The 21,703-nt window shown below is 42.5% G+C and overlaps 1 protein-coding gene across 1 annotated transcript in view; it reads right to left on the bottom strand.

Annotated features, from left to right (window-relative positions):
- Positions 1-6,577: 6,577 nt before the first annotated feature.
- Positions 6,578-21,703, bottom strand: part of fhdc1 (FH2 domain containing 1) — a 64,855-nt gene continuing 49,729 nt past the window's right edge. Inside the window, exons 9-12 of the mRNA XM_036933387.1 lie at positions 17,057-17,127; positions 13,478-13,595; positions 12,864-13,028; positions 6,578-12,601 (exon numbers count right to left, since the gene is read on the bottom strand). Coding sequence (XP_036789282.1) covers positions 10,301-12,601; positions 12,864-13,028; positions 13,478-13,595; positions 17,057-17,127 — 2,655 coding nt within the window. The 3' untranslated portion in view covers positions 6,578-10,300. The remainder of the gene's footprint in view (positions 12,602-12,863; positions 13,029-13,477; positions 13,596-17,056; positions 17,128-21,703) is intronic.

The following is a 21,703-nucleotide window of genomic DNA, read 5'->3' as shown; positions in this document are numbered from 1 at the left end:
CCCCCTTGAACTTTGCGACCTTTTGCCACATTTCAGGCTTCAAACATAAAGATATAAAACTGTATTTTTTTGTGAAGAATCAACAACAAGTGGGACACAATCATGAAGTGGAACGACATTTATTGAATATTTCAAACTTTTTTAACAAATCAAAAACTGAAAAATCGGGCGTGCAAAATTATTCAGCCCCTTTCCTTTCAGTGCAGCAAACTCTCTCCAGAAGTTTAGTGAGGATCTCTGAATGATCCAATGTTGACCTAAATGACTAATGATGATAAATACAATCCACCTGTGTGTAATCAAGTCTCCGTATAAATGCACCTGCACTGTGATAGTTTCAGAGGTCCGTTAAAAGCGCAGAGAGCATCAGGAAGAACAAGGAACACACCAGGCAGGTCCGAGATACTGTTGTGAAGAAGTTTAAAGCCGGATTTGGATACAAAAAGATTTCCCAAGCTTTAAACATCCCAAGGAGCACTGTGCAAGCGATAATATTGGAATGGAAGGAGTATCAGACCACTGCAAATCTACCAAGACCTGGCCGTCCCTCTAAACTTTCAGCTCATACAAGGAGAAGACTGATCAGAGATGCAGCCAAGAGGCCCATGATCACTCTGGATGAACTGCAGAGATCTACAGCTGAGGTGGGAGACTCTGTCCATAGGACAACAATCAGTCGTATATTGCACAAATCTGGCCTTTATGGAAGAGTGGCAAGAAGAAAGCCATTTCTTAAAGATATCCATAAAAAGTGTCATTTAAAGTTTGCCACAAGCCACCTGGGAGACACACCAAACATGTGGAAGAAGGTGCTCTGGTCAGATGAAACCAAAATTGAACTTTTTGGCAACAATGCAAAACGTTATGTTTGGCGTAAAAGCAACACAGCTGAACACACCATCCCCACTGTCAAGCATGGTGGTGGCAGCATCATGGTTTGGGCCTGCTTTTCTTCAGCAGGGACAGGGAAGATGGTTAAAATTGATGGGAAGATGGATGGAGCCAAATACAGGACCATTCTGGGAGAAAACCTGATGGAGTCTGCAAAAGACCTGAGACTGGGACGGAGATTTGTCTTCCAACAAGACAATGATCCAAAACATAAAGCAAAATCTACAATGGAATGGTTCAAAAATAAACATATCCAGGTGTTAGAATGGCCAAGTCAAAGTCCAGACCTGAATCCAATCGAGAATCTGTGGAAAGAACTGAAAACTGCTGTTCACAAATGCTCTCCATCCAACCTCACTGAGCTCGAGCTGTTTTGCAAGGAGGAATGGGAAAAAATTTCAGTCTCTCGATGTGCAAAACTGATAGAGACATACCCCAAGCGACTTACAGCTGTAATCGCAGCAAATACTGACATGGCTGAATACTGACTGGGCATGCAGGGCACATGCCGAAGGGCCCTGAACTCCAGGGCCCTCCCATTGATATTGTTAGTCACTCTCACTCAGATATCATTAACATGGCATAAGTCATTGCAAAATGTGTAGAATTGCAGGAAATCAGCTTTAAAACAGCTAAATAATCTCTCCAACCCCATGGCAAAATGAGTAGAATTGCATGAAATGTGTTATAAGATTGCTAAATGTTCTCTCTGCCCCATGGAAAAATGTGTAGAATTGCAGGAAGTAGAAAAAAAATCTCTCCAACGGGGCATTTTTATGTCTTTGCGGTTGGAAGGTAGTGGAAGGTCATTTCTAGAGCCAAAACAGAAGTGTGGCCAGATCTGCACAATAACCCTTCATCAGACCACACTGACCTAGGCTGCCGTAGGAAGGCAGTTAAAAGAAGCACCTGATAACTCAAGATCATCAAGATAGTTCACACACACAATAGTAATAGCCTTTCCAATTAGTGTTCTGGACATTTCATTTACCTTAAAGCCTATGTGAAATGGTAGATTATGTATCTTCTTTAGAACAACTTTGATTACCAAAGAGCGAGAACAAAAGCCTGCACACAAACACACAGTAGCTCTCTGGGACAAGAGTTAGAGAACCATGCAGTAAACGGTTTTGAGAAAAATTATACACGGTACTCTTTTGCCCTCTAGTGGTTTATCCTAAAATAATTTCTTCAACAGAATTCTCAAGGCTGTTTCTTTCATCGCCAGTGATAGTAGATAACACTATTTTGTAATATCATCAATCAATCCCACATACCATCGTATGAACCCTGGGTTGTTTTCAGTAGGGTAAACTATATAAAAATGAAAAAATAAAACGCTCAACAGTCATACACCTCTAGGTAGTAAAAGTGATCTATAGACAGAATCCGTCTGGAGTTGACTGATCTACACTCCTAGAAACAAAGCTCTAGATTTGTTCTTAAATGGGTATTTTGTACCTTTTTAGTTATAGGTACATACTTGTACTCCAGTTCATACCTCAGATAGTAACTTTCTTACATCAAATGCATTCGGAATGTCACGCCCTGACCTGAGATATCTCTGTTTTCTTTATATTTTGGTTAGGTCAGGGTGTGACTAGGGTGGGTACGCTAGTTTTGTATTATCTAGGGTTTTTGTATGTCTAGGGTTTTGTAGGTCTAGGGGTTTTTGTAATTCTATGTTGGCCTGATATGGTTCCCAATCAGAGACAGCTGTTTATCGTTGTCTCTGATTGGGGATCATATTTAGGTAGCATTTCCCTTTGGTGTTTGTGGGATCTTGTCTATGTGTAGTTGCCTGTCAGCACTTGTTTGTATAGCGTCACAGTTCATTTTGTTAGTTTGTTCAGTGTTCATTTTTTAAATAAATAAGAATGTACTCAAACCACGCTGCGCCTTGGTCCGATCCTTATAACGAAGTGTTTAGAACGCATGTTTTTCTGCATTTTGTTATGTTGCAGCCTTATTCTTAAATGGATTCAATTGTTTTTTCCCCTCATCAATCTACATACAATACCCCATCATGACAAAGCAAAAAGAGGTTTTCAGAACAAATGAAAAAAAGAGAAATATCACATTTACATAAGTATTCAGACACTTTACTCAGTACTTTTTTGAAGCACCTTCGGCAGCAATTACAGCCTCGAGTCTTCTTGGGTATGACACTTTAATCTCTTTGGACCCCAGGAAGAGTAGCTGCTGCCAAGGCAGCAGCTAATGGGGATCCCTAATGAATTCAAATACAAGCTTGGCACAGCTGTATTTGGGGAGTTTCTCCCATTCTTCTCTGCAGATCCTCTCAAGCTCTGTCAGGTTGGATGGGAAGTGTCGTTGCACAACGATTTTCAGGTCTCTCCAGAGATGTTCAATCACATTCAAGTTCGGGCTCTGGCTGAGCCACTCAAGGACATGCAGAGACTTGATCCGAAGCCGCTCCCAGGTTGTCTTGGCTGTGTGCTTAGGGTCGTTGTTGGAAGGTGAACCTTCACCCCAGTTTGGAGGTCCTGAGCGCTCTGGAGCAGGTTTTCATCAAAGATTTCTCTGTACTTTGCTCCGTTCTTTCCCTCGATCCTGACTAGTCTCCCCGTCCCTGCCGCTGAAAAACATCCCCACAGCATGATGCTGTCAGCACCATGCTTCACCGTAGGGATGGTGCCAGGTTTCCTCCAGACGCGACGCTTGGCATTCAGGCTAATGAGTTCAATCTTGTTTTCTTCAAACCAGAGAATCTTGTTTCTCATGGTCTGAGAGTCTTTAGGTGCCTTTTGGCAAACTCCAAGCGGGCTGTCATGTGCCTTTAACTGAGGAGTGGCTTCTGTATGGCCACTCTACCATAAAGGCCTGATTGGTGGAGTGCTGCAGAGATGGTTGTCCTTCTGGAAGGTTATCCCATCTTCATAGAGGAACTCTGGAGCACTATCAGAGTGACCATTGGGTTCTTGGTCACCTCCCTGACCAAAGCCCTTCGACCCCGATTGCGCAGTTGGGCTGGACGACCAGCTCTAGGCAGAGTCTTGGTGGTTCCAAAGCTCTTCCATTTAAGAATGATGGAGGCCACTGTGTTATTGGGGACCTTCAATGCTGCAGAAATGTTTTTGTACCCTTCCCCAGATCTGTGCCTATACACAATCCTGTTTCAGAGCACTATGGGCAATTCCTTCGACCTCATGGCTTGGTTTTTTGCTCTGACATGCACTGTCAACTGTGGGACCTTATATAGACAAGTGTGTGCCTTTCCAAATCATGTCCAACCAATTGAATTTACCACAGGTGGACTCCAATCAAGTTGTAGAAACATCTCAATGATGATCAATGGAAACGGGATGCACCTGAGCTCAATTCATGAGCCTCACAGCAAAGGGTCTGAATACTTATGTAAATACAGTATTTTTGTTTTTTATTTATAATACATTTGCAAACATTTCTAAAAACCTGTTTTCGCTTAGTCATTATGGGGTATTGTGTGTAGATTGATGATGACAAATATTTCATTTAATGTTTAATTCATAATCCACTTGAGAATAAGGCTGTAACGTAACAAAATGTGGAAAAAGTCAATGGATCTGAATACTTTCTGAATGCACTGTGTAGTCAATAGGTCCAAAGCTGACTTTAGATAAGGTACATGGCACAACACTTCCACTCACTGGTGGCCCAAAGAAATTAACTCAAAGCCACGCCCCCACTAAGCCACGCTTCCAATATAATTTCACAGTGTGCCTTGCCTTTTGTAGTGAATTCGTTCATATTCAGTCCTGCGGCCTTCACCAAGTGAGTTCCTAGGCGAATGTTATCATTAAAATGTTACTTTTTATGACAAGGCCTTATTTTGCAGGCCTAAAAAAATTTGGTAACTACAGATTTCCTGCTTATTCCCTCCCAACCGGGATTCCTCGAAAACCTGGGCATTTTGGGAAAGTTACTCGAATTTTGCAACCCTACCTGCAAATCATATTCTGCTGGTTTGGAAAGGGATGCGTAATTCCTATCAGATTCCAGCCAAATTAGGATATCCAGCATTTTCTATTCTCCCACAACCTGTATTCAGAATGAAAACATTACGAGGGAACTACCATTGAAACTGGAACAACCATTTCAGTATCGGGTGCAAAAAATCTAACTGATTACATTAGTTTAGAAAAATATGTTATTTATCTTTGTGTAGCATAAAATTACTCAATCAATCTTCGTTAATGAAAAATCACAGATATTCAAAACATTTCGAAAAAATCAATCTGCATTAGAGCATGCTGGGAAATAATTGTATTGTAATGATTATAGTACAAATGTGTATTTTAGGGTACTACCACATTGACAAAGTAATTAGTTCCTTTTGAGAATACATTATTGTACCCTGTGGTGGGTATTGAGGGTACACAAAATACAGTACGTTTGTATCTTTGAAAAAACAGAAAAGTAGCTTCACAGTACAGTGGGATGATTGCATATTTTATATTCAAAATATAGGGTACAAAAATGTACCATTATACTGGGTTATCTGCACATGTACCCTAAAAGGTACTGAACAGTACCGTGTGAGTGTCACACCCTGGCCATATATATGCTTTTATTCTCTATTTTGGTTAGGCCAGGGTGTGACTAGGGTGGGCATTCTATGTTCATTTTCTATGTTTTGTTTTTCTTTGTTGTTTGGCCAGGTGTGGTTCTCAATCAGAGGCAGCTGTCTATCGTTGTCTCTGATTGAGAACCATACTTAGGTAGCCTTTTCCCACCTGAGTTTTGTGGGTAGTTGCTTTCTGTTTTTGTGTCTGCACCAGACAGAACTGTTTCGGTTGTGCTCGTCGTCTTGTTAATCAGTATTCAGCTCCCTTAATAAAAGGATGAACAGGTACCACGCGGCGCTTTGGTCCTCACCTTCTTCCACCTTTAGCCGTTACAGTGAGGTGATTATGTGTACCTCTCTTATGTTTACCCCAGTGAACAATTTGTACCCTAACCGTACCCTTATATATCATTGTTTTAGAAGCTAACCCGGACGACTCTGTGTGCGCCACCCCATGACCACCGTGCAACTCGGGAGGCACATCCATAATAATTTTTCCAGAAATGTAACAGATTTTACCACTGATATGTGACAGAGCTGTGAATTCAGGAGATGCTAATAGACTACTTAAAGGGGTAGTTCTCCCAAAACTTTTGCCAACATTTTCATGTTGTAAAGACTAGGGGCGCGATTAGCAGTATGGAACGTTCCAATAGAAATAGTAGAATATGTAGAACAAACATGCATCTCTAACATGTAGAATATGGCATCACATCTCTATTCATGGCATTTCTATCTTCAACGTTCGAGAACGATTGGCAACTGAACATTGCACCACTGGCCATATTCCACGTCACGATTGGTTACTCTCCCTTTAATTAATACAACAGATGAGAGAAAGGGTGTTATGTCTAGCACGCTGTAGCGCAGCCCTCCGTGCGTCTGCTTAGAACAGCCCCCTGTAGAATGCATACAAAAACCAATATGATCCACGCAGTTTCAGATTCACAGAAATGTCCACGGAAAAAGGCTGAGAAGGATGGAGAAAAAAGCTTCACGGCTTCAAAGTGACACAGCATCGGATGATTTTATTGATTTTGTTTAACATTTGTTTAAATGATCAGTGCTGTAGAATAACATTCTAATATTCAGTCTTGTGTAGTTTAGTGATTACAGTAATTTCCTCCATGTAGAAGTTTGAGTTTATTAACATCAAAGACAGTGACTTGGAGAAGAAGGCGGCAAAGCAGAACCAAGGCAATTAAGTGGAGCAGCTGTATAGAGCGATGGGAATTCTAGCTAAGACATGCGTAGTCTGGTCCTCATAAAGAATCACATTAAAACAGTAAAAAACACCAAGCCTGGTCCTGGATCTGTTTGTGCCATCAGGCCATGACAACAACCATATTGTTGGCTATAGACAACAAACAGATCTGGGATCAGGCAAGAAAACATTCCTCCTTGCTTTCAGTTCCACCATCACCTAGGTCCTAAGGAATCCATGCCAATAGCTCACACTGTAATTTAAGGTTAACATTTGAAAGTGAACATGAACTGTAGCCTACTGCGGATGAAGTCACTACTGTGTGCGTGCAACTTCTCGAGTTGGCTTGAAAAACCACCAACATCAATCAATCAATGGGAAAATATTAATCGCCACCGTTTGGGTTGGGCAACATTGGACAAATGTTTCAACATTGTTTTGGGTTGCCAGGCGCCTGCTCTGTCATGATTAGGAGTCGGGCCTAAGTTTAGAAAGGCTAAGGCTATTAGTCAGACAGACCACTGCTAGTGTTCAGTCCTGACTGACCTGCTGGACTGTGTTGTCATGGTTACCACCCCATAACAAGGAAGTGGCAGCAGAGTGGTGGGGGGATGCAAGGGGAGACATTCCGTATTGAAGTCCCACCGTCTTTAGTGGCTCTGACGCAAGACCACCCATTGTCGACATGCCCCTATTAAATGAGCCCGGCAGCAGGAGGCATTGTGCGATAAGATGTGGGAGGCCGCTCTTGTAAAGGGCCATCCTTGTAAAAGACTGGACATTGTGTTAAGTCTGGCGGAGAGGAGATCTGTTATACACTCTAACTGTGACTGTAGATGGGAAAAGAGAGGGAGTGAGAGGAGCATTGTGCCTCGCTCTTTAGCCATAAGACATGTCGTAGGCCAGCGTCCCAAATATAACACACTACTTTTGATCAGAGCCCTATAGGGTGCCATTTGAGACACAGCCCGTCCGGGCTGACGTATGGCCTCTGGGTCTTTTGTGACATTCACTGCCTCCCTTCATTTGCATTGCAGAGAGCAGGGAGATAAAAATATCCTGGCCTACTGCAGGGATGTGGCCTGTAGGATTGATTTAGGCTTGCTCTGAGAGTTACAGACAGAAATGGTACAACAGCTGTATGGAGAGTACAGTAGATTGAACTTGTTGATTCACGACCAGTTGAATTGAGCGTATGTATGGTCTGTGAACAACGATGCTGTTCATTGTGACAATTTCAAGAGAGGAAAAAGTCTGGTTAAGCAGTTCCTCTCACCTTCACCACTTCCAAGCCTCCATATACAGTTTGCTACATGTAAACATATTGCAAGCTCTACGTATAATAAAAAATAGTATGTCTTTACACTATGTACACAGAGCGGACGGCTAATCGGCTAAGCCCGTGATTTGTAGTATCCATTCTAATTCGTTCAGTGCAATGGAATGTAAGGGAGGATTTCTACTCTTATTTACAATTCGGGAGACACTACTGATGATGGTGCGGCTACATCAAGCTTCAAGTTAATGCACTCTAGTTGTTGTTATTTAAGTCAATGGCACAATGCTGTTTCAAAGGCAAGTGGTGTGACAAGCTGGCCTAGTTCCAGATCTGTTTGTGCTGGCTTGCCAATGACCATAGGAGTGGACAAGACAGCACAAACGGGTCATTCTAGTGAGAAGCAAATGCAGGGCTGAAGAATCTACGGTATTACTTGAATCACGACCATTGGCGGTCAAGGAACACAATTACGCAATGTCATGTAGTACAAAAATCAGATGACAACATTCACAGTAGAAAAGTCAAGGATTACAAAGACGATTATTGTGACAAAACACAGAGACAAACAACACCATGTTGGGTGTTACTTCAGTCTGAAGAGCTACATGTTCAATGCTGTTTTTGATAGCATTAGCGTTCGTCTAGGTATAGCATATAGCAGGAAAAAATATTTCCTTTGTGTGCACGTCTACTCAATGCTAGAATGGAGGCGTTTTATCGAGAGCATTTAGAAACATTGCTTGTGATTGATACATAAATACAAATGTCAAAAGTACCACAAGTACATGAAAATACATTGCATGACCAAGTACATGTACTGTATTGTAAGAGGTAAAGGTAAAACTTTACAGTGGAATCATACCAAAGGACTAACTGGAGTATCATAAACAGAGGATAATGGCTCAATAACTTTCTGTACTTGCTAATAGTAACAGTTAATGCACTTGATACAGTACACAATAGGATACCTGATTCAATCCAACCCTGACAACCAGGTTTCCAAAACAAGTGAAAAACAACATTCTTTATTGACAATTCAAATTTCGTTCAGTTTCCTAATATCTGACTGCACATATTATTTTGTCCAAGACAATGCAGCGCATCAGCAATAATGTCTATTTAACTTAACCTCGGAAACCTGGATACCCAGTTGGATTGAATAGGGCCTATGGGCATTTCTTTTGTGTCCTTTTTTTATACTATATACTATTTCTGCAATGTCAAGTATAACCGAGGTATAACTTCAGTGGAGCAGGAAAGGAACTCAGTGGCCAACTGCTGAGGAGTACAATGACACTGAGAGCAGGGTCTTATTCATTAGTACAAACAGAAAACCAAAACGGTTGTTTCTTATTGGTTTCTCGTGAATAAGGCCCTGAATAGTTATTTTCACTATTGTCCCACCCATAGTTTCTGAGAGGACACTGATTGGACCAGCTCTTTTTTGCCAATCCCAAGTGAACCCTAATGGATCAGAATCACACTAAATCAGTGAAGTGAAGCAATAGAAAAACAGAGTGATATTCAGTGTGGACTCCAGGCTACTGTGTAGTATAGCTGTGCAAAGGAAAGTAGAGAACCACAGAAATCAAAGATACAATCACAACAGCAGCAAGGCAGCATCTCACAAAGCTCATACCCTGAATGAAGACACTAACATAGTCCCCAAATTGTCAAAGCTAATTAGCAGCATTCAAACATGTTCAGTAGTGGTTTTTCAGTAACACTTCATTTTACAGTCACTGTTTACCAGGTTGTTACCTAGAAAGTACTTGTTAAAATGGTAATTATCTAATAATTGCATAGTAATCACACTTCAGTTTCTACGAGATTCATTGACACACATGTCTCTATGTACCATTTGGTAACAGTAAATTACCAATAGTGTTGAATTCTTTGAGGTGAGTACCAGAAAAGATTACTACCACATAGTTTTTAAGTAAATACCATGTAAACACCATCTTAAAATGGTCTGTAAAAAAAAAAAAGCATTCTAATTTTTCTTCTATTTTTACATCGAGTTTAAGACCACAAAGCAGGCAAAGAAGGCTCCTAGGAAAAAAGGGGGATTTTGCCATTTGTCAGTTCTGTCTCGCCGTGAAGAATGCTCAAAAACAAACGGGGGCTCACGAAAAAAATAATCTTATCTACAGAGAGGTTACATAGAGTGCATTATATATTTTGCAGTTCATATAATACGTTTTGACAGAGCCCTGCACATTGACTTGATATGGATGAGGTGGGATGTCATAGAGTAGCTAATGAAAGAGGACATAAAATGTCCATCTACAGTACGTGGGGAAAACCATAGTACATTTCTTTCTCTCTGGCTCCAATCGAGCTCCACCATATTTGAGTACTACTTCCAGGTGGGCTTGATGGTCCTACATGACGTAATGGATTGTACAGATTTCTCGGAGAAGCTGCTGCTCTTGCGTGAGCGCTCGCGGGTGGGCGGCGGTGGGGGGGTGTCGCTACGCTGGGTGCTCGCCCGGCTTGACGCCTTAACGCTCTGCACCCTCTGCAGACCACCCACTTGGGACTTCTCCTTCTCCTCCCTCCGGGGGGAATGCTGCCCCCCTTTGGCAGGAGGTGTGGTTGTGGCGGCGGCTGGAGGCCGAGCGGGTGCTTGACTCTGGGAGCTGCTGCGGGACCGGAGAGAGGGGCTCCTGGAGGGGGTCGGAGGGTTGGAGAGGGCGAGAGCGAGTTCCTTCTTGGTGGTCCTAGAGGAGGAGGCCACGGTGTTGCGGGCCCAGCCAGGCAGGGTGGCCGATGGGGTTTTGGAGCTGTGGGTAGGTGTTTCGGGAGCACTAGCCTCAGAGGGTGCCCCAACCTGACCTTGGGCCTGGGCAGCCAGGGCTCTCATGGTGGCGCGGCACATCTTTGCCTCCGGCGGTGGCTTGGGCAGGTTCCTCAGCGGCTTGGCGCTGGGCTTGCGGAAGGAGGGCTTTCGTGGGTTGAGGTCACATGCCCAGCCTGAAAGGCCGGTGCTCCCCTGGGATTTGGTCTCCTCTGGGGGCAAGCTGGAGTGGCGGGAGGGCCTACCGAACTTCTCGACCCGCCCCCTGGCTGGGGTGCTCTTGTCACGGAGAGGCTGCCTGGGTACTGCACCCTCATGGCTCCCGGCTGGTCTCTCCACCCGCCTGGCGTTGCTGCCAGTCCGGCTGAGCTTGGTGATGGGCACCACCTTCCGCATGCCCTGGTTCTCAGTGGTTGTCAACATCCTGACGCTGCGACCCACTCCGCTGTTTTTGGAAACTTTTGACACATTCTTGTTCTTGGAGTGTGTTGGTTTAGGGCTATACGTCTCTACAGCTTTCTCGCCCACCTGCCTACCCTCTGCCGTGTCCCAGCTATCTGTGTCCCCTTCTTCCGTGGTAACGAAGGAGCCGACGGATGGGGCACGTTCGTCTCTGGACTTTGACGGCAACATCTCATTTGTGGAGGCGGAGACGGACCGATCGTTTGTGGATGTGGAATCAAAGTTGGAGTTGGAGGACAGCGAGCTGGGGTCTTGAAGGTTCCCCTGAACGTTGTTGCAGTCAGTGTTTTTTACGTCAGGGACCAATCCTTCCCTCATTAGAGGCGAGCTTTCGATCTCAGAGTAGTCAAGCGCTACGGAGCAGTCAGTTTCTGTGCAGTCTAAGATGTAGAAAACCGGTTTCTTATTGGATACGGAGGGGTCAAGAGGGAGGGTCGTGTCGCAGGTGGTTGAGGAGATGGTGCTGCTGTCTTCTTCTTCCTCCTTCTGAAGCGGGCCCACCACAAACTGAGAGGATGCCATATCACCTTCCCATGCCGCGGGCTCTGGCCCTCTTTCCAAACTCTTTGGACAAGGAGGAGGAGTATCCAAAATGAGTGTCTTTGGAGATTCCCTCTCCCTTTCCAAGTCCGTCACCACCACGTTTTCGTGGTCGACAAAGTGCATGTGATTTGTGTTATTGTTCGGACTTGGGGGGTCAAACGGTTGAATTCCCGGAACTAGCGTGTGCCTCTCCACGCTGACGTTCATGTGTGCCGTGATGCTCGCTCCGGGGTTGGGAGTCTTCTGAAAGACGTTACGGTTGTGACATGAGCGAGGCAGATAGCTCCCCTCAGACATGGTCGTGTAGTTGTTATTATTGTTATACGGTTCCTCATTGACATTAAAGCCTGTGGAAGAGTACATGGCCAAGGGGCTGATGGGCTCTGTCTCGGCCCGGTGTGACGTGGCCAGCACCTGCCGCCCATTCCCCAGCTCGCGATTATCGTCCTGGGACACAAGCCAGGGGGCGGTTCTCCGTTGAAGGGTGCGGCCGGAGCGCGGCAGGCTGTTGAACTTGTTGGCATAGTCTGCTGGCAGTGCCGCGCCACTGCCGAACAGCTCCAGATAGCCGTGAAGCTCGCGGTCGGCCATGGAGGCCACAGTGTGGCGGTGGCGGCGGGCGCTGGCTGAACGACCCAGGGGGCTGTGGGGGCTGGCGGGACGCTGCTGGAGGAAGTCAAGTAGGCCCTCCTTGGTGAGCATGTCCACGTCGTTCTCGCTGCTGCTGCGGCCAAAACCTCCGTTACCAGCGACAGCACCCTGCTGCTGGTCAGCATTCCAGGCAAAGCGCTTCTCCTCCAGCTCTCTGAGACGCCGCTGCCTGGCCATCTCCTTCAGCTCCCGCTCCAGGTTATCCTGACAGAGACAGCGAAAGGACGGGCTAATTAATAACATTTTGTGTACAGTGCCTTCAGGAAAGTATTCAGACCATTTGACTTCTTCCACATTTTGTTATATGTTTACATACACCTACATCAGTATGTTCTTTTAAAGAGTTTATAATTTTTTGTTACTTCAGGAAATGCAATGCAGGATATTGTGAGTTACTTATCTGAAACTACATAGTAAAGTCTTAAAAGATTTGAATAGTTTAATGTTTAAAGAAAAAACACCTCACCTTGACAGCCTTTTTGAACTTGAGACAGAAGTCCTGGAAGATGCGGAAGCACTCGTCCAGCATGAAGGTGTCCTTGTCTTCACAGAAGAAGTCAATAAGCGCATTTCCCTCCTTCCGCAGGTCCAGCCTGCGCCTCTTCAGATCTTGTAGGGTCCTTGTGGAGCTCTGTTGGGGATGACAATGCATGACAAGACACATAGATTAGATATATAAAGAACAAAACAAATTTGAACATATTATTACCATCAAAATATACCAAAAACAGGGGGCTTGGTGATACTGGATATCAGAGATGTAGGATAGTATGAATGGTAAGCACTTATCAACATGCAAAATACATATGGACTCATATCGGCCCATATTTGTTATGCTTATGGGGTGTTCTTCCAATTGAGATCATGGTGGTAAGTTATCTGATATACATTTATTTGTCTACTATATGTACAGACACACCTCACATGACATTCAAGTCATGTTCCAATGTTACAGTCACCCTAGGATCCGTTTTGATATCACAACTGGCTAAGGATGCCTTCACTGTGTGCCGCCCTCATGCGCCGTAATCAGCACAGAGTAGAATTCCCTAATTAGATTCTGACTGAATGTGCTCCCACCTGCAGGAAGGGGTCCAGCTGCTCCAGGAGCTCTGGGTCACTCTGGACCTTCTCCTCCAAGGATCTGGTCCTGACGTAGAGAGACGAGAACTCCAACTCGATGTTTTCCACTGATATTCTGCGGGGATATGCAAATCATCCAAAGCCTGTTAAAATACATTGTGTGGCTCAGTTGGTAGAGCGTGGCGCTCACAACGTCAGGGTTGTGTGTTTGGGACCACCCAAAAAATGGTCTCCCGAGTGGCACAGCGGTCTAAGGCACTGCATCTCAGTGCTAAAGGCGTCACTACAGACACCCTGGTTCAAATCCAGGCTGTATCACAACCGCGTGTGATCTGGAGTCCCATAGGGCGGTGCACAATTGGCCCAACATTGTCCGTGTTTGGCCGGTGTAGGCTATCATTGTAAATAATAACTTGTTCTTAACTGACTTGCCTGGTTAGAAAGATGAAAAAAATGTATGTGCTTCAGATAAAAGCATACTTTAAAAAAAAAATATATATATATATATAAATATATATATATTATAATAAATGTAATGATAAATGTGAATAGTTTAAGATTCTGAAACTTTGTCTACTGCTGTAGCAGATGGCTATGTCAGCATCGTAAAATGTGACTTTGTATTCCTGAGACTTGAAGTACTGCTGACCCTGAACCCAGAAATGCTTTGGCTTGTATTGGTCAGTGGTATTGGTGGTGCTCTAGAAATTGCTATGTTGTGGTTCACTGTAGCAGAAATGGACCATGTTACACTGTATGGCACTTGTCTATATCTACAGTGCATTCGATAATGGTGAAGGCACGACAGTTAGAGAGGCTGGAAGTAAGGATGATGTGTTAGCATATCCACAGTGGAGCATTAACTGTTGGCACACCAGGAGAGAGGGAGAGCTGAACTGTAGCATGCAGAGGTGACCTTGTAAAAGAGCTTGACAGCCACAGGGAAGATAATGCATCCTAAACAGTGCAGTATACTGCCAGAGCCATTGGGAGCTTAAATTAATTTGAAATCAACTCAAGGCGTTAGTAGGGATCTGTGATTTCATTCAGTGCTGCTGTTATTCTAGCCAATAATCAACCTCTTCATTTGATTGCATTGAAACTATGAGCATGTATTGTACCATCTATTTTTTCTATTGCGTTAAAGCTGCAGTCTGCGATACATAAAACAACAAAGTGGTCACCTCGCCACTTGGTAAACAGCTGAGGTATGCGGCTGGAGAAATGTAACCAGACTTAAAGATGCAGTCTTATTAAACCCGCAGTCTGCAGTTCAGAAAACAACAAACAGGACACCCCACCACTTGTTTAGGTAAACGGCTAAGGGATTGGGGTGGGGCTGAAGAAATGTTACTAGACTGCAGCATTAAGCACAAATCATCATCCAGTAGTAGTCATATAAAGGCAACATATACAGGGACTTATATGTCTAATGGAGGGAAATAATCATGCTAATGCTAAGAGCAGTGGCTGAAGCAAGAACCTAAAAGCTACAGTCATGGGCAAAAGTTTTGAGAACGACACAAATATACATTTTCCCAAAGTCTGCTGCCTCAGTTTGTATGATGGCAATTTGCATATACTCCAGAATGTTATGAAGAGTGATCAGATGAATTGCAAAGTCCCTCTTTGCGAAGTCCCTCTTTGCAATGAACTGAATACCCAAAAAACATTTCCACTGCATTTCAGCCCTGCCACAAAAGGACCAGCTGAAGTCATGTCAGTGATTCTCTCGTTAACACGGGTGTGAGTGTTGACGAGGACAAGGCTGGAGAATACTCTGTCATGCTGATTGAGTTTGGATAACAGATTGGAAGCTTCAAAATGAGGGTGGTGCTTGGAATCATTGTTCTTCCTCATTCAACCATGGTTAACTGCAAGGGAACACGTGCCGTCATCATCGCTTTGCACAAAAAGGGATTCACAGGCAAGGATATTGCTGCCAGTAAGATTGCACCTAAATCAACCATTTATCGGATCATCAAGAACTTCAAGGAGAGCGGTTCAATTGTTGTGAAGAAGGCTTCAGGGCGCCCAAGAAAGTCCAGCAAGCGCCAGGACCGTCTCCTAATGTTGATTGAGCTGTGGGATCGGGGCACCACCAGTACAGGGCTTGCTCAGGAATGGCAGCAGGCAGGTGTGAGTGCATCTGCACGCACAGTGAGTGGAAGACTTTAGGAGGATGGCCTGGTGTCAAGAAGGGTAGAAGCCACTTCTCTTCAGGAAAAACATCAGGGACAGACTGATATTCTGTAAAAGCCATTTTCTCTGATGAATCCCCTTACCGATTGTTTGGGGCATCTGGAAAAAAGCTTGTCCGGAGAAGACAAGGTGAGCGCTACCATCAGTCCTGTGTCATGCAAACAGTAAAGCATCCTGAGAACATTCATGTGTGGGTGGGTGGGCTCACTCACAATTTTTCCTAAGAACACAGCCATGAATAAAGAATGGTACCAACACATCCTCCGAGAGCAACTTCTCCCAACCATACAGGAACAGTTTGGTGACAAACAATGCCTTTTCCATCATGATGGAGCACCTTGCCATAAGGCAAAAGTGATAACTACGTGGCTCGGGGAACAAAACATCGATATTTTGGGTCCATGGCCAGGAAACTCCCCAGACCTTAATCCCATTGAGAACTTGTGATCAATCCAATCAAGAGGCGGGTGGACAAACAAAACCCACAAATTCTGACAAACTCCAAGCATCGATTATGCAAGAATGGGCTGCCATCAGTCAGGATGTGGCCCAGAAGTTTATTGACAGCATGCCAGGGCGGATTGCAGAGATCTTGAAAAAAAGGGTCAACACTGCAAATATTCTTTGCATCAATTTCATGTAATTGTCAATAAAATCCTTTGACACTTATGAAATGCCTGTATTTATACTTCAGTATTCCATAGTAACATCTGACAAAGATATCTAAAGACACTGAAGCAGCAAACTTTGTGAAAATGTATATTTGTGTCATTCTCAAATTTTTTGGCCACTACTGTACACATACCACAGGAACTGAGTTAGTGATCTTGATTGTGAAAAGAGACACATAAGTCCTTATACGGTATAGGGCATCCATAGATAATGGGTATGAAATTGACTGGGATTCTTCTAGGTGAACTAGTTGTAGACTCTTGTCAAAGGATAGCAGTGCAAATGCTGCGTTCTTGACATGTCAGAGTGTTCGGAAATAAAACGTGCAAACTCTGAGCATTAAGTTGTATCTATTCACGTGCTTTGAAGTCGTTGAAAATGCCCATTGACTAACAGCTAACTAGGTACGTCAACCATGAACTGCAGTTATTATGCTCACAAACAAATTACAGTGTTCAAAAACAGTATAAATAGATTGCTTTTGATAAAAAATGTACTGTTGCATTTAACTGCTGAGAATGCGGTTCTCCAAGTAATTTCCTCAATAGGAGATGTCGTAGTTCAGCATGTCGAAGAAGTTGCGGCACATAGTTGACACCCGAGTGTCCTACTTTACAGAAATTATGAGTTGGAGGGCTGTTCAAATGGCTTTTTCCCAGTTTGCAAGTTTCCGACATCATGAAGACCGCAGGGACTTTTTACCTGGAAGCGCTCTGGATGTCCTGCAGTTTCTCAGGGAACTTCAGCAGCTTCTCGTCCTTCTTCTGTGCCTCCTGAGTAGATAGGAAGGAATTATTATTACATGTTATGTACACCCATATCCCCCTTGTAATTTCCAATCTGTTTAATAAAGCTTGAAAATACATAAGGACTCCTTAAAAAAGAAAAACACACAAACATCTGCCATCCTTTTTACAATATTCAAAATTTCTCTAATTTGGCCTCTGTTTACTCCAACATCAATGTCATGGAATATTTACTAGTGACATCTTCTCTGCTGTTGAAAGGGCATCTGTGGAAAGCCTCTCCTTATTCTGTGTCAAAAAATACATATTGACACATCTCAAATTCTAACAAATGAATTCAAACAAACTACTGAATTCTGACCCACTGGGCACACCACGTCATTTAAACGTGGAAATGTTGGTCATATTTGGATGAGATGTTGATCAATAAGATTTAAACCTTTATTCACCCACTCAAAAAGACAGCCTGAAGTTTGTTGAATTCCTAATGTGTCACTCACTACCTTCTAAAAGCACAACCAAATTCCAATGAAAAAACAATGTTGGATGTTTGGTTTAGTTGTCATCTAAACGTGTTATCACTGCAATTTCCACCATAACAAACAAACAACAAAATTCAACAAAATTCAAATGGGAATGCGATGTCAGACATTTTGTATCCATACACTGAGTATACCAAACATTAGGAATACCTTCAACAAGGGATGTTTTATATACTCAGTGTTGTATATATACTATATATATATATACATACTATATACAACAACTTAATGTGTTCTCACTGTTTCATCTAATACCAAAACCAATATATAGCTGTGAGCAGCAATGAACGGTGTTCACAGGATGACAGAAAGGACATAAGATCAGTTGGATAGCAAAGCAAGCACTCTATCATGGAAATATATTCCGTTATGTGCAATCAGTGAAAGCATTACTATGTTTATCTCTCAATACCACAAGGATGACTCAAGTGAAGTTTAGTCTAGTGCTGTAGGTTGGTTATTCTTTGAATGCCGCAGGTAATCATTCTTAAAGTCATTACTTCATGCTTTGAGTTTACATTCCAATTCTGGGGGAAATTTGACTAATGGTTTATGTTAAGATTTGTGTTAATTGGTATTTTGTGGTCATCTTTCAATTCTGGGCCGACTTTGAATGCAGCACCTTATAATTCTAAAATTCATTAGAGTCTATATACCAAGTCTGACTTAAAAACGAGTTGCTGCATTCAAATATGGCCACACTGTACCTATAGGTGTACTATAGCAAATAAGATAATGCTACAAATACTTTTGAAACTATAATTTTTCAAAAGTATTTGTAGCATTAGCATATGTGCTAACATGCATCTATAGGTACAGAACGGCCATATTTGAATGCAGCAACAATCTTTTCTCAAAAACCATTAAAGACTGATGTAATGAGTCTAAATACAAAATCTGAAGTGAATCTGACGTATGGTTCACAAGAATAAGATGAATGCAGATGATTTTGAGCATTAGCGTTACACACATGCAAAGAATGAGTTGTTTTTTGAAATATAAATACCAAATTCAGTGTGGTTCATTTTAGGGACGGCCATGATAGCGATGATAAGTTTCAAGTTGACAGGCCACTGTGGTGTCAATTTACATTGGTTTAAATGGACAAGGAAAATCTGAGTTTCCGTTTGTCAATAACTTCGCCATCTTTTGGCCGATCCCTTTGCTTTTCAACTATGTACCATAGGCCTACATTCCACATTTTGTGTGTACTTTCAGCATATTCTAACATATTAGTGTATGTGCTATAGTGTGGCCATCTTTGAATGCATCAACGTAGGGACTATTGTGACCAAAGATCAAATTTGGAGTGAATCTGACTTTTATTCCATGACAAGATTCTTTATGAATATTTGAAGCATTAGCGTAACTTGGTCAAAAAAAGTGAATTGTTAATAGTTTCCTTATTTTTTAGGATATCAATGGCAAACTTAACATGGTTCATCATGGTAATGTCTCTGATGAACCTAAACGGTTTCAAGTTGTTAGGCCATTGTGGAGTGGCTTTACAAATGATTTAAAAGGACATGTAAAATCTGATTTATCAACAGCTCAGCCATTCATTTTGAAGTTACTCATGGCCTCTAGTTTCTGTGTGTTTCGCTCTGAACTCTGAACTCCAGGTGGGATTGTAGTTGAGATGACATTAAAAGTACATAGTGCAAGTTATCAATGCTGTTCAATATTCTGCAACTGTGAAGATCTCCACAGATCTGCGACCTTTGCATGCTGTTTTGAACATGCACGCTTTCTATGATTACATAAAATGACATTTATAGTTACAGTAACCTCAAAACATGGCTCTGGATGTGTTACTCGTTTTAAAGTTGAATAAATACTGTTACATTAGTTTGTAAAATAGCCTAACTTTAGGCTATTCATTGTATTACAAAAGTTATATTTGTAATACAAATATCAACATTTAAAGGGAATGAATCTAATGCTTGGATAGTTTAATCTGAGCCACTGGCTTAATCCTATTAAATTATATTTTTGGTTTAGTTGGAGACGTGAATACAACATATCATTTGTTAACTTGTGGACAAGTTAATAGGCAAAAGTGCATCGAAAATGTGATATTGAATTGTGTTTACACAAACAAAAATCTACATTTGAAGGAATTGTATCTTTTGTACCACTGACTTAGTCTGACTTTAATTCCAGTTTGTCTCCAAATTAATATGTTGAAATAACCATCTCCATCTCAACCAAAAACTGAAGTTAAAGAATAGGACTAAATCAAATCAAACTTTAAACACACTTTAAATAAAGGTTGATTTGATTTAGTCCTATTATTTTACTCAGAGATGGAGATGTGTGTTCAGTGTGTCAAATCGGAGGGCATGCTGTCCGGTCCTCTGGCAGTCTCTATGGGGGTGCAACAGGGTTCAATTCTCGGGCCGACTCTTTTCTCTGTATATATCAATGATGTTGCTCTTGCTGCGGGCGATTCCCTGATCCACCTCTACGCAGACGACACCATTCTATATACTTCCGGCCCGTCCTTGGACACTGTGCTATCTAACCTCCAAACGAGCTTCAATGCCATACAACACTCCTTCCGTGGCCTCCAACTGCTCTTAAACGCTAGTAAAACCAAATGCATGCTTTTCAACGCCTGACTAGCATCACCACCCTGGATGGTTCCGACCTTGAATATGTGGACATCTATAAGTACCTAGGTGTCTGGCTAGACTGTAAACTCTCCTTCCAGACTCATATCAAACATCTCCAATCGAAAATCAAATCTAGAGTCGGCTTTCTATTCCGCAACAAAGCCTCCTTCACTCACGCCGCCAAACTTACCCTAGTAAAACTGACTATCCTACCGATCCTCGACTTTGGCGATGTCATCTACAAAATTGCTTCCAACACTCTACTCAGCAAACTGGATGCAGTTTATCACAGTGCCATCTGTTTTGTCACCAAAGCACCTTATACCACCCACCACTGCGACCTGTATGCTCTAGTCGGCTGGCCCTCGCTACATATTCGTCGCCAGACCCACTGGCTCCAGGTCATCTACAAGTCCATGCTAGGTAAAGCTCCGCCTTATCTCAGTTCACTGGTCACAATGGCAACACCCACCCGTAACACGCGCTCCAGCAGGTGTATCTCACTGATCATCCCTAAAGCCAACACCTCATTTGGCCGCCTTTCGTTCCAGTTCTCTGCTGCCTGTGAATGGAACAAATTGCAAAAATCGCTGAAGTTGGAGACTTTTATCTCCCTCACCAACTTCAAACATCTGCTATCTGAGCAGCTAACCGATCGCTGCAGCTGTACATAGTCTATCGGTAAATAGCCCACCCATTTTTACCTACCTCATCCCCATACTGTTTTTATTTATTTACTTTTCTGCTCTTTTGCACACCAATATCTCTACCTGTACATGACCATCTGATCATTTATCACTCCAGTGTTAATCTGCAAAATTGTAATTATTCGCCTACCTCCTCATGCCTTTTGCACACAATGTATATAGACTCTCCTTTTTTTCTACTGTGTTATTGACTTGTTAATTGTTTACTCCATGTGTAACTCTGTGTTGTCTGTTCACACTGCTATGCTTTATATTGGCCAGGTCGCAGTTGCAAATGAGAACTTGTTCTCAACTAGCCTACCTGGTTAAATAAAGGTGAAATAAAAAATAAAAAAATAAATAAAAGATGTGAGTCCAACATATTAATTATTAACTTTAATATTACATTTAAAATCAACCAAAGCTTGAAATCCTAGGGCCATATGCATTGTCTATTTTTAGTTGAACCCTGGGTTGACTTGAGACAATATCTGTTGATGACTTTGCAATTTCTATAATAATAATAAAAGGCCTAATATAGGCCTAAATAGTATCATTGATGATATTTGACTTAACATTTGTTCTGTTAAACCCACCCCTTGAAACTACTTCGATAACAATAGTGAATCTATTTAGTTATTAAGAGATCTCTCAAATATCATTCTCACTATAACAAATTGGTAGTAGTCAGTGACAAATATTAAAGCTAAGCAGAGCTGGGCTTTGTTAAAATCCTGGAAGTACATAGTGCAAGTTATCA

The sequence above is a fragment of the Oncorhynchus mykiss genome, chromosome 10 (assembly GCF_013265735.2).
Source record: "Oncorhynchus mykiss isolate Arlee chromosome 10, USDA_OmykA_1.1, whole genome shotgun sequence".
Taxonomy (NCBI): Eukaryota; Metazoa; Chordata; class Actinopteri; order Salmoniformes; family Salmonidae; genus Oncorhynchus; species Oncorhynchus mykiss.
Note: the sequence above shows the minus strand (reverse complement) of the source record. Positions and strands in the feature narration are given on the sequence as shown.